This window comes from Egretta garzetta, unplaced genomic scaffold (assembly GCF_000687185.1).
Source record: "Egretta garzetta isolate BGI_Z169 unplaced genomic scaffold, ASM68718v1 scaffold115, whole genome shotgun sequence".
In the NCBI taxonomy this organism is placed as follows: Eukaryota; Metazoa; Chordata; class Aves; order Pelecaniformes; family Ardeidae; genus Egretta; species Egretta garzetta.
In genome coordinates, this window is record NW_009259791.1 from 257,466 (window position 1) to 268,751 (window position 11,286).

Here is an 11,286-nt window from a genome sequence, read left to right on the forward strand (position 1 = left end):
TGCATGGACCCCTCCCCAATGCATGGAGTGGCGGTGGGGTGCATGGACTCCCCCCCAGTGCATGGACAGGCTTTGGGTTGGTGAACCCCTCCAGTGCACGGAGCAGCCCCGGGGTGCACGGACTCCTTGCTCCCCCACAAAGCACGGACAGTCCCAGAGTGCAAGGAGGGACCCTGGGGTGCACGGATGGGCCCCGCTGAGCCTCTTCCTCCTTGGCTTTGGACTGCCACTCCTTTAGCCTGGGGAGAAGGAAGAAAACTGCTTTTCCCCTCCGGTCTCTGCCCAGCGTGCACCTCCCAGCAGCGTCTCCATGCCTTGCCCGACTCGGCACCATGCCCCCCGAGTTCGGGGTAATGTCTTGCACCTCTCAACTTTCACCGTGCACCCTCCTGCAAGCTGGGCTGCGGTGGGAGTTAGGCTAATGCTTTGCCCTGCGCTTTTCTCCAAGTCTGGGGTGCTCCGCTGCTGCACGCTATTTCTGAGCACCCAAGCAAGGAGCAACAGCCCCTAACCGGGGGGTCATGTCCTGTCCTCTGCAGGGAGGGAAACACAGCAAAGGGCTTTAATGAACCCCCTGAAGGTCAGATAGGACTGGAGCTGCTTGAGGTTTGGCACAGCCTGATCGCGAATGCTTTGAAGATCGACGGTTAAAGTCACGCAGTGGTTTATCGCAATGTTTGCTGTGCAAGCCCTTTTGCAACAGCAGTGCTGCCAGGGAGGTAGATGTTAGCAGTGGGGAAATTCCCTCTTCCTTCCCGCTCCCCCTGCCAGCTTGTGGTCTTGATCTTCGATTGCTGACGGCTTCCCTGATGTCCCATAAGTGTTTCACTTGTTTTGCTGCCTCTCCCTCCTCTGTACCTGCCTGCAGAGAGCACAGCCACACGCTGTTTGAGACCTACCCCTCTGCCAGTCCAACACGCTCAAAAAGTGGGGTGGGGGAGCCTGGGGAATGGACCGGCAGTTGCATAAAAACCCCCTTTCTTACCCAAAGCAAGCCCCAAAGTTGCGCATTGAGGGGTTTCTGGAGGACGGACTTTGTGCCGCAGGGTGCGGAGCCGAGGCACGGCCGCTGCTGCGGGTTGTCACGAGCTGAGTGCGCCTTTGATTTGGGCTACAACGTGACTCTTCATTTTGGACTTTGCCTAGTGAAACAGCAGGCTTTTGTGCTGTTTTATGGTCAAACAAACTGAGGACGATGTTTCTGGTCATGTCCCAGCTGATTAAAGTTCAGGGCCTGGCTAGCGGGGCTGATTTAAGTAAAATAGGCAGCGGCCGGGGTAATATTACAGAATCACAGAATGGCAGGGGTTGGAAGGGACCTCGGGAGATCATCTAGTCCAACCCCCCTGCTCAAGCAGGGTCACCCAGACCATGTTACACAGTACTTCGTCCAGGCGGGCTTTGAGTATCTCCAGAGAAGGAGACTCCACACCCCCACTGGGCAGCCTGTTCCAGTGCTCTGTCACCCTCAAAGTAAAGAAGTTCTTCCTCATGTTCAACTGAAACCTCTTATGTTTCAGTTTGTGCCCATTGCCCCTTGTCCTGGCCCTGGGCACCACTGAGAAGGGTCTGGCTCCGTCCTTGTGACTTCCACCCTTGAGATATTTGTACGTGTTGATGAGGTGCCCTCTCAGTCTTCTCTTCTTCAGGCTGAACAAGCCCAACTCTCTCAGCCTTTCCCCACAGGGGAGGTGCTCCAGTCCCTTTATCATCCTAGTTGCTCTCCTCTGGACTCTTTCTAGGAGTTCCTCATCTTTCTTGAACCGGGGAGCCCAGGACTGGACACAGTAATATTGCAATGCTTGCCGTGCAAGCTGGCTTGAAGCAATGGTGGAGAAGCAGGTTGGAGTCACCACCAAGGATGGTCTCAGCTGGCAGGGAAAACCCATCTCCCCTTCAGCGTGCGCTGGGAGGGTGCAGCTGCTGTTGGTAACGGATAGTTCTGTGCTTGGCCGTTAGAGCTATCGCTGTTTGCAGAGGCAGTAACGTTATCTCCGAAAGCCAAGCTGCAGACTCCCTCCTGTGCTCGTCGGGGACCTGTGGGAGACGCCACCGATGTGGGTTCGGTTATGCCGGACAAATTTCTTCTGCTTAACTGTGCTGTCAATCTCTGGCACCGGGGGCTTGGTCCTCGATCAGGCTCCTCGCTTGGCATCCTCCTTCACGCCCACCCCTCTCTGTGCCAGCACAGCAGCTCCTCGTGCAGCCTGCGGCAGATGTAAACCTGGGGGGTGAGGGGAGGGGATTGGGAGAGGAGAACTTTTTTTCCCTTTGTTTCTTTTAATTTAAGCCAGATCGGTGTGTTTACCCGCAGCGCTTGTCCCCGGGGAAGCCGTAGGAGCAGAGTTCCCCCGTGCCGGAGCGGACATGGAGATGACCAGCCTTGGGTGCCACGGGCTGTGGTGCAGTGACGGCTCAGTGGAGAGGGGCTGGCACGTGGCGCGGGGCTTTAGAGCCCTAAGCTGCTTGGGAAGAGCTGGCTTTGCGTTTATAGAACGCCTCCGAGGGCAGGCCCTGTTGGCGTCTCCGTTAGAAATTAAAAGATGGGCGAGAGCCGGAGGTCCTGCTGCCCCAGGGGGCTTAGGATTAATAAGAGGAAACTTTGGGCTTTGCACTGTATTTGTTTCCTGCTCTTTGCCTGTGTAAATCCAAGTCCTGGAAACTTAACGCTGGATCATGCGGTGCTGCTGATACCCCCTCGATGTGCGCTGCCTTGTCGGCATCTGTAATTCTGGGGCAGCATCTCTAGGCCCTTGGGTTAGCTGAGAAAATGCTGTGGTCACTGCTGACTCCACTCGTGGAGTCCATACGTGGGTCCTCAGCTGTGCTGTGGCTCTGTGCCTTGGTTTTGTTTGCTGGGGTTTTAGTAAGCAACCTGAAACATCTTTTTTTTTTGTTGTTTTGTTGGTTTTTTTTTTTTTTTGCATGGGGTGCTGCTTCTTGGTGTCCTGAGCTGGACCTGCCCCTTGCATGCTGACATTGTTTTCTGCTTCTCACCAACATTTGCCCTGCCCCTGTTTTTAGAAGTGGATGGGTTTGGGCTGGTTTTGCCCCTGGTCTGGCTGGGTTGGAGCTGCAGAGGGAGAGGTGGGAGCCACAGTAAGGCAGGGGTTGTGACAGCACCAGTTTAGACTGGCTTAAACTGTTTTTCTGGGAAACCCACTTAGCCCAAGGTCTTGCCACTGCCTAAGGGAGGGTGATTCACCCCTCACCACTGATAAATGCCTTCAAGTTTATCTCCAGGGATGGGCTGGGACCCTTGTGAGCAATTCCCGCTTCACTCCAGCAGAGTGGCTGATGCTGGGGCTTTCCCTGTCCCTTTAGGGCATGCGGCTGCTCCAAGGAGCTCTCCCACCCTATAGATATGATGGCAAAGAGAAGAAACTTCCTCTCCCCAGGTCGAAACAAGTCTCCTGGGAACACCGGTACTGCCCGTGGCCTGCCAGCCTCCCGGCAGCTTTGCTTGCCCCCTCCTTGGCTGGCAGGGCCAGGCTCTGCCTGCCGAGCAGGAGAAATGGAGAAGCCTCGGGAGCTATTGGGTTTCTGCTGGCAGCGCCGCGGGTGTGCAGCTGTGATCTGGTGCATTCCCCATCTTTTGCAGAGTCACGGTGATGAGCGAGGGCTGGGATGTAAACCGAGTCTCTGGTCGTGTGCTGGGTTTTGGAGAACTTTTGTTTTTTTTAAGCTTTTAACGTGCAGAAGAAGGAGAAATCATTAATCCCAGGAATGTGACCTGCCTTGAGCTCTACCTTTCCGGGCAAGCTTGCGTGCCAGTAAGATTTTAGCTGGTTGACATGCTGCAGGTGTGGCTTTTTCCACAGCTGCTGAACTCTGGATTTGCTGCACGTGGAGAAAGAGCTCCAGACCTGTCCTGTGTCCGAGAGCTACAACAGCTCCGTGCCTGCATCTCTGGCTGGCTTCAAGCCTTTCTCATCCGAAGTCTCTGTAGTGATATCAGGCCTCCTTAAGTCAATTTAAGCTTTGGATCCCATCCAAAGAAGGGAAAGTGCATTGAAAATTGGAAATGTGCAAGAAGCTGCAGGTAGCTCGCAGTGGGTGGGAGGCTGAGCTGATAATAAACAGAGATTTACACCACAGAGCATCTTCTTGCAGAGGTAACGCAACTGCACCCATCCATCCCCACCCTGCAGCACCTTTGAGAAGCGTGTCAGTATGACTGGTCAGGTAGTAGTGGTCCTTCTTAAACCAGACCATAGGCAGAGAAAGGCCAGGGCTGAGCCGTGGTTCAGCTGTGATCCTCTTCAGCATACGCTGCCAGGCTCACCCATCCTTCAGGTGTGTTGCTGGCCTCTCATACAGATAGTTCTCCAAAACACCGTGTTGGAGGGGTTTTTTGGTAAGACTGTAGGAGCTGCTGCTGTGCTCTTGGCTTTGGCTGCTGGTGCATCTGTACTGTTTACTAACAATACCGTTGGCAGCAAACCACGCTTTTACTGTGCGGCTTCCTGGGAGAGATGTTATCTTGAGGTTATTTCAGCTCCTTCCTTTGTGGTATTGTCTGAAACTCCCAGCTTTCCGGCGGGAGAGGTTGCATGGAGTGCCAGCAACCAGCAGTAAGCGTGCATTGAACACCCTGAGAGTCAGACTGGGGTGGTATTTAGCAAGCACGTGTCCTTTAACGAGAGGGTGAGTTGCTTAAAATCCCTCAACCCCAGGCAGCAGTGATGCCCTTGCTGGTGCAATGTGTTCCCTTCCTTGCCCGGGTCAGCCTGCATCTCTGGGCAAGGTTCCTCCTGCATCTCTGGGCAAGGTTCCTCCTGCATGTGTTTCTAATGTCGAGCCTACTGGGAACAGCAGGCAGCCCCCAGTAACAGCTCTCCTCTGTCTCTCTTTGATTTGCAGAACAATCAAGTTCTCGGGATCGGAAGCGGTTCTACGATTGTCCACGCAGTAAATCGATTAGGTAGGGTGCTCCCCTTCACGTCCCTCGCTCCGCAGAAAGTCCCCTTGTCCAGCCGGCCCAACTACTTGAAAATCATGCTAAATGGTCTGGATGCTGACTTAGAGCCGATGCATCCAGGCTGTTCACAGACTGCCGCGTCCTCCTTGAAGCCGAAGGTTAAAACGGGGGCTTGTGCTCCAAATTCGCTGCGTAGGGAGTCCTGAGGAGGTAATGATTTGCCACCTGTTCTCCCCATGCAGCCAGGCAAAGGGCTTTACTGGCACCCACTGCAAACTGGAGCTAAACCCCCCCTGTTCCCTTCCAGCTCTGCCCCGTCCCGACTTGCTTTGTGGCTTTGGGCCATGCAGCTGCTCTGCTTCCCTTAACCCATTTGTGTACGGCTGGTGCTGCTTGCTCACGTCCATGTTATTCACATCGAGGGCCCTGCGGAGGTGTAATGAAAATGAGGAATGAAATCCAGCTGCATTTTTTTTTTTATACCCTGCAGCTAGGTTTATCTGCTTGCCCCAGGTGCAAGTTTGCTCAAGGTGTGATTCAGAAAATTCCAGCAAAATATTCAAGTGAGGCAAATGCAATTTTGCAAAGTGAATGTGAGGGTAATTATCCTCACACCTCGTTAACAGAGGGTGCAGAGGTTTAAGGCTTCCTTCGCAGGGCACTCTCAGCCCTAGGGCAAGTCTGCCTCTGGAGGTGCTGTACCTCTGTCCTTGGATGCAAAACAGCAGCCGTGTGTGATGGGGACAGGAGAACAGCATCAGCCCTGTTGTTCCTGGGGGGCTTGCTGGGACACGGGGGGACTCCTGTTTGGAAGCAGAGTTCAGTGGGTCCCACCTGGGTGGCTCTGCATGGCTGGGAAGTCCCCCTGTGACCCTCAGCTCCCTTGGGCAGAGCCGTCCCCAAGCCCACCGTGAGCGAGCGGGGCTGAGGTCTGAGCACCGCGCTGTGCTTGGCTTCGCAGGGGCACAGCAGGGATGGTGCTGTGCCCCTCAGCACCCACCTCACCCCACGCCGTGTGTGCAATGCACTGATTTCTCTGGGAGCTGCGGCTCAGCTTTCTGGGCTTGGCTCAATATTGCAACCACTCCCAACTCTTAACACTGAATCAGTCTCTAAATAAATGGGTGTAGTATTTCAAGTGGTGTGCCTGTTCCGGGCTGCAAATTCTGACTTCTCATCTCTACTGAATGCATTCGCACTGGGACGTGGGTTGTAACAACACACAGCCTCACGTATTGCATCTTCCCTCCTGCCAGCAGCAGCGTTACCTTGAACCACATAGCCCATGTGCTTGCTCTGGTGCAAGTGCTGTTGCTGACTCTCGGGCTGTTGGCTTCTGCCTAAGTATTGTAATTACTAAAATAACATTTTGTCCATAATGATATCTTAGTAATAGATTTTAGTCATTTGAGGTTAACCTGGGGGAGGAAATGTTTCCTTCCATTTAATGGAATACTGTATTTTATTAGTCCTTCCCCTGCCATATATTTAAATGTTCCATAATAAATGAATGTGATGTCCCTAAGGCAACAAGCCAGAAAACCTTTCAGACAGCTGCTGAAGCTTTCTGTTTACAAGGAGCGCAGCAAAACCCATCTAATGGACTGAGCGGGGGGAGTGGGGCTAATTTCCCCGGTGACGATTTGCTGACGAGGCTTCTCTGATGCTGGAGACCCAAAGGTTAATGGGTCGTGGTGTCTTGGGCTGAGCCAGGGTGGGTGTTTAAACAATTCCGGCTGTAGAAACTGAGCCTTAGCCTGTGCAGGGTGGCACCTGTTTGTGTTTTCAAGCGTGACTGAGTTATTTGCGAGCCAAGCAAGTAATTGCAGTGATTCACAGGGGCTGCTCTGAACTGAGGCTTCTTAAAGTGAAAGCTGTTGTGGTTTTTTTTCCTCGTTCTCCCACAAACAAACTGAGGATTCTACCTTTTTTCTTTTTTTTCCTACAGCCGAGCGGGTTAAGCAGGAGAACCTGACGATTGTCTGCATCCCGACGTCTTTTCAGGTAAGCGCTTCCCTCCTTCGCGTTCTGCTAGTCCAAACGCAGGGGATCTTCCCTTTGCCTGCGGGAGGCAACCACGCCGCTCTCCAGGCTGGCTTACTCTGCAGCATGAGTTAACCCAAAGCAGCCGTGATGCAGCCTGCAGATGGACCTCATGAAGCTGGTGGTGATGGTGCCGTGTTACCCTGACCGGAGCTGCGGGGATGCCGTAGTGCTAGGAGGCGTGTTGTGTTGGTTGCGTGGCTTAATCTGGACCCTTCTTGTGGAAAAATGCTGTTTAGTGGTGAACCAGTCTCATAATACCCCCTCAGGCGGGGGTTCTGGTTGACAGGAGGCTGAATATGAGCCAGCAGTGTGCCCAGGTGGCCAAGAGGGCCAGCGGCAGCCTGGCTTGTATCAGGGCTGGTGTGGCCAGCAGGAGCAGGGCAGTGACTGTGCCCCTGTGCTGGGCACTGGGGAGGCTGCCCCTCGAGTGCTGGGGTCAGGGTTGGGCCCCTCCCTCCCCGAAGGACCTGGAGGGGCTGGAGAGTGTCCAGAGAAGGGCAGCGGAGCTGGGGAGGGGTCTGGAGCCCCAGGCTGCTGGGGAGCGGCTGGGGGAGCTGGGGGGGTTCAGCCTGGAGCAGAGGAGGCTGAGGGGAGCCCTCATCGCTCCCTACAACTGCCTGAGAGGAGGGGGGAGCCGGGGGGATCGGGCTCTGCTCCCAGGGAAGGGGAGATGGGGGGATTTAACAGCCAGGCAGACGAGGTGCTTAGGGCCAGGGTTTAGTGGTGGGATGGCAGGGTTAGGGGAACAGTTGGGCTTGATGATCTTCAAGGTCTTTTCCAACCTAAACAATTCTATGACTCTCTTGATTCTATAATGAAAAACTCATTGGAGACACTTCATCTCCCTTGATTCTTTATCAAGCCCTGAAAGCTGTAAAAATCATGTAAGGAATAATATCAAGCTCATGCGTTTTCAGGAGGAACTTCAGATGCCTCAGCTGACTTTTATAAGAAATAGCAGAAGAAAAATCAGCTTAACTTTTCCTTTGCTGTGCAGCTTTTGCAGGGTTTGGTTCATACCAAGCTTGCTGTTGAGAGGTTTGCAGGGAGAGGAGAACATCGCTTGATGGTAAAATGCAGAGCTGCTAGGGAAGCTTCTGGGATGCTTCCATGCCTTCAGGCAACTGGCTTTGGTCTCTGCCTCTATTCCCTGAGGTGGGAACGCTGCAGAGGAGCCGCTGTCACCTTGTCCCCTTCAGGCAGGGAGAGGTGATGTGATGGGGACCACCTGTGGGGTTTTTGAGGCTGGGTGGCAATGCCCCACTTGAGGAATTGGGCATGTGTCCTGGTGGAGACCCTGGGACTGTACTTTTGTCACCACTTTTTCACCATGAGGACAATCAAGCAGTGAGGCAGGCTGTGCGGAGTCCGTCCTTCGAGGTTTTCAAGACCTGAGTGGGCAAAGCCCTGAGCAACCTGGTAGCTGACCCTGCTTTGACCTGGAGGTCGGATAGAGACCAACCTGAATTATCCCAAAATCTTACGAAAACTTAACATCCTCTTACCCTGCGGGTGTTCTTCACGTGTGAGTGTGGGGCCATGGGACGCTCTCTTTTTTTCCTGGCTGTTGCAAAGAACAAGTGGCCAACTAGGATATAATACAAACTGCTGCAAAGGGCAAAAAGTAAAAGCTAGATTTTTTTTTTTTTTTTCTTTTTTAACCTCTACCACTACTGCTGTTGTGTATATAGACTGTGGGGAGAGTCTGTCTTTGATCTGTCTGAATTGATCCCCATCCTGAGATACCATGTCCCGTTTGAACCTAGGAAAAGTGCTCTGAGGTCAGTCATTAGGTCTGACAGAAAATATTGGTGAAGCTCTTGTAGTGAACGCGGGCTGGAGCCTGGCCTGCCTTGAAATATTGGGGTAGTTTGTGTAACGCTACACTTTCTTACCAGTAAAACAAAAAAGGTTGCTTTTAAAGGGAAGAGGCAGATCGTACACCTGCGGGAGCCCAAATCCCCCAGACACGGGGCTACCTCGTGTCCTTCGCAGTCTCTTAGACCCCAACCAATTCCAAGTGAAGCATTCCCAGGTCAGCAAAACAGCGTCTTATTTTCACTACGTACAGGTGTAAATGGCTGCCTGAGGTCACTGGCAAGGAAGAATTGGTTTCAGTGGGCTTTTGTTCTCCTCCCTGCCCTGTTGTCAGGTTGGGTTATTCCATCACCACCAGTAAAGCTAGAGCCGGGGTAAGTATCTGTCCCTTGGCTTTTGCGTTGTTTCTCCTTTTCACCTGGACGTGTGCTGAGAGCACGGAGCGAGACCATTCTGGGCAAGGGCTGCGCAGTGACCAACGCTTTTCCCCAAGTTGTGGGAGCTCTGCTTTTGATTCCTGCCAGTCTGCTCCCATCGCCTTGCAAGCAGAGAGCCTGAGGAGCGCCACCCCGTTCCCACGCTGCTGACTCTAAGCCTGTCCAGGAGCTGGCCTGCATGTGCAGCACCGTGGTTTTCAATGCTTTCAATTCCCGGATCCCTGATACCTCTTTACATGGCCACCATGTAATGAATGTAAACCCACTGATTTTTATCCTTTTAATTTTGTGAGTCCTGAGGGCAATCGTAGTACACAGATCAAGAACCCACAGCCTGTGGGGATCAGAAGTGCATGCTATGAAATGCCACGATAAGCGATTCCAATCATATCTCATCGCCAGGGGTACCACCTGCTAGTTCTTAATGTTTCTGGGATGCCAATACTGATGCGTTTTGATAGGAGGTAAAATTCAGGGGAATAAGCTGGTCCAGGCTATTGCGTTGGAGTTTCTTGGATTAGCTACAGCGTGGTGGGAAGTTCAGACTGGAGCAGAGTCTGTGCAAGGAGGGAGTCTCACTCGGATGATGATTTGTAACACAGCAAATCCAACAAATTCCAAGTTCTGTAAGCTCGAACTCCTGTTTAAACTGATGGACTGTGTGGAGGGTAACTCTGGGTGCTCTGTGTTGTATTGCCACTAGAGGGAAATGCACAGCCACTTCAGTAAAAGTAGATGGGAGCCACCAAACAAATGTTTTAGGAGGCTTCCCACACTTTTTCCATGAGTTGCGCTTTTCTTGTTTGCCTTTCTTTTTGGTGGTTTTTTTTTTGTTTCTTTGCAATATGAAAAATATTTTCATTGCTCCCATTTTTCAGCCAAAGGAAGTCAGAGGGGCTGGATGGGTGCGAGGGAGAATGGTGTCCAAGCTGAAACCACACAGGACTCAAAAGCCCCATATCTGCTGTAATGCTTAGATACAAGTGATTCCCACGAAGCTGATGGGGCTTCCTGCTATTTAATACGGAGGGACCTGGACCCAGGTCCTGTTGCACCATCTGAGCCTTTTAGTTCAGATCAGCAGCAGGGTTTTCTTTTGATTAAAATAGTCTGGTCTGGAAGCATCATTTTCTCCTTGCCATGCGTTCCCGCTGCTGCCTGCAGCCTCTCCCATGGAGAATCCATCCTTGCCGCAGCCGGGGGAATGACGCCACGAGTCGGTTTTCCTTCCCTGCCGCTGGTAAATGGTGTTTGCTGTCTTCTTGATGCACAGGCCCGTCAGCTGATCCTGCAGAACGGCTTAACACTAAGTGACTTGGACCGGCATCCAGAGGTGAGTGGGACTGCGGAGGTGAGACCTCACCCGACTTTCCTCTAACCTGGCCCTTCGTAAAGCATCAGGCTCCTTGGTCTTCCCTGAGGATGAGGGTTTAGGCAGCCACGCGGCCGAACACGAGTCGGAACTAGCATAGTTTGGTTTTTTTTTTTCCCCCCAAGCCTTAGTCTTGTCTCAGTGCTTGTCCCTTTAGATGGCAAGTAGGCAGCCGAGTTGTATTTCCTCCAGGTGTTTGGTACCTCTCCCACACTGAAGCTTGCTGGCCTGACATGGGAATGTGGCATTACTGAAGTGTTCTGACCAAGATTTTCCCCCCGAGCCCTCTCCCACCCCTCAACTGACAGCACTAGGGGCTGCAGTGATGTGCCTTTGAAGGCCACCAGCTGGTTTGGGTTTTTCTTTCTCCTGCTCTCACATGCCTGTGGTTTAGCTGGGGCTGGTAAGCCTTGGGTGGCTGATCAGATGCTTGTCTCTGGTCAGGCTGGCGTCGAGGTGCTCCCAGCTTTAGTGCCATTTCTGGCTGCTGCTTGGGATCTGACACCCTCCTGAGCTGCACCAAGAGCAGTGCCTTGACGCTGCCTGGGAGAGGTTGCCATACCGAGTTTCTCCTCTTCCTACAGCTTGATGTCGCCATCGACGGGGCGGATGAAGTGGACTCTGACCTCAACCTTATCAAAGGGGGCGGGTGAGCCTTGCTGTCCGTCTGTCTGTGTGTCTGTCTGCCACTG

The 11,286-nt window shown here is 53.0% G+C and overlaps 1 protein-coding gene across 1 annotated transcript in view; it reads left to right on the forward strand.

The window, feature by feature from the left end:
• Positions 1 to 332: 332 nt before the first annotated feature.
• The window catches only part of RPIA (ribose 5-phosphate isomerase A), a 16,726-nt gene continuing 5,772 nt past the window's right edge, over positions 333 to 11,286 (forward strand). The window contains exons 1-6 of the mRNA XM_035895107.1: positions 333 to 350; positions 1,941 to 2,057; positions 4,864 to 4,924; positions 6,870 to 6,925; positions 10,496 to 10,555; positions 11,179 to 11,243. Of these exons, the coding sequence (XP_035751000.1) occupies positions 333 to 350; positions 1,941 to 2,057; positions 4,864 to 4,924; positions 6,870 to 6,925; positions 10,496 to 10,555; positions 11,179 to 11,243 (377 nt within the window). The remainder of the gene's footprint in view (positions 351 to 1,940; positions 2,058 to 4,863; positions 4,925 to 6,869; positions 6,926 to 10,495; positions 10,556 to 11,178; positions 11,244 to 11,286) is intronic.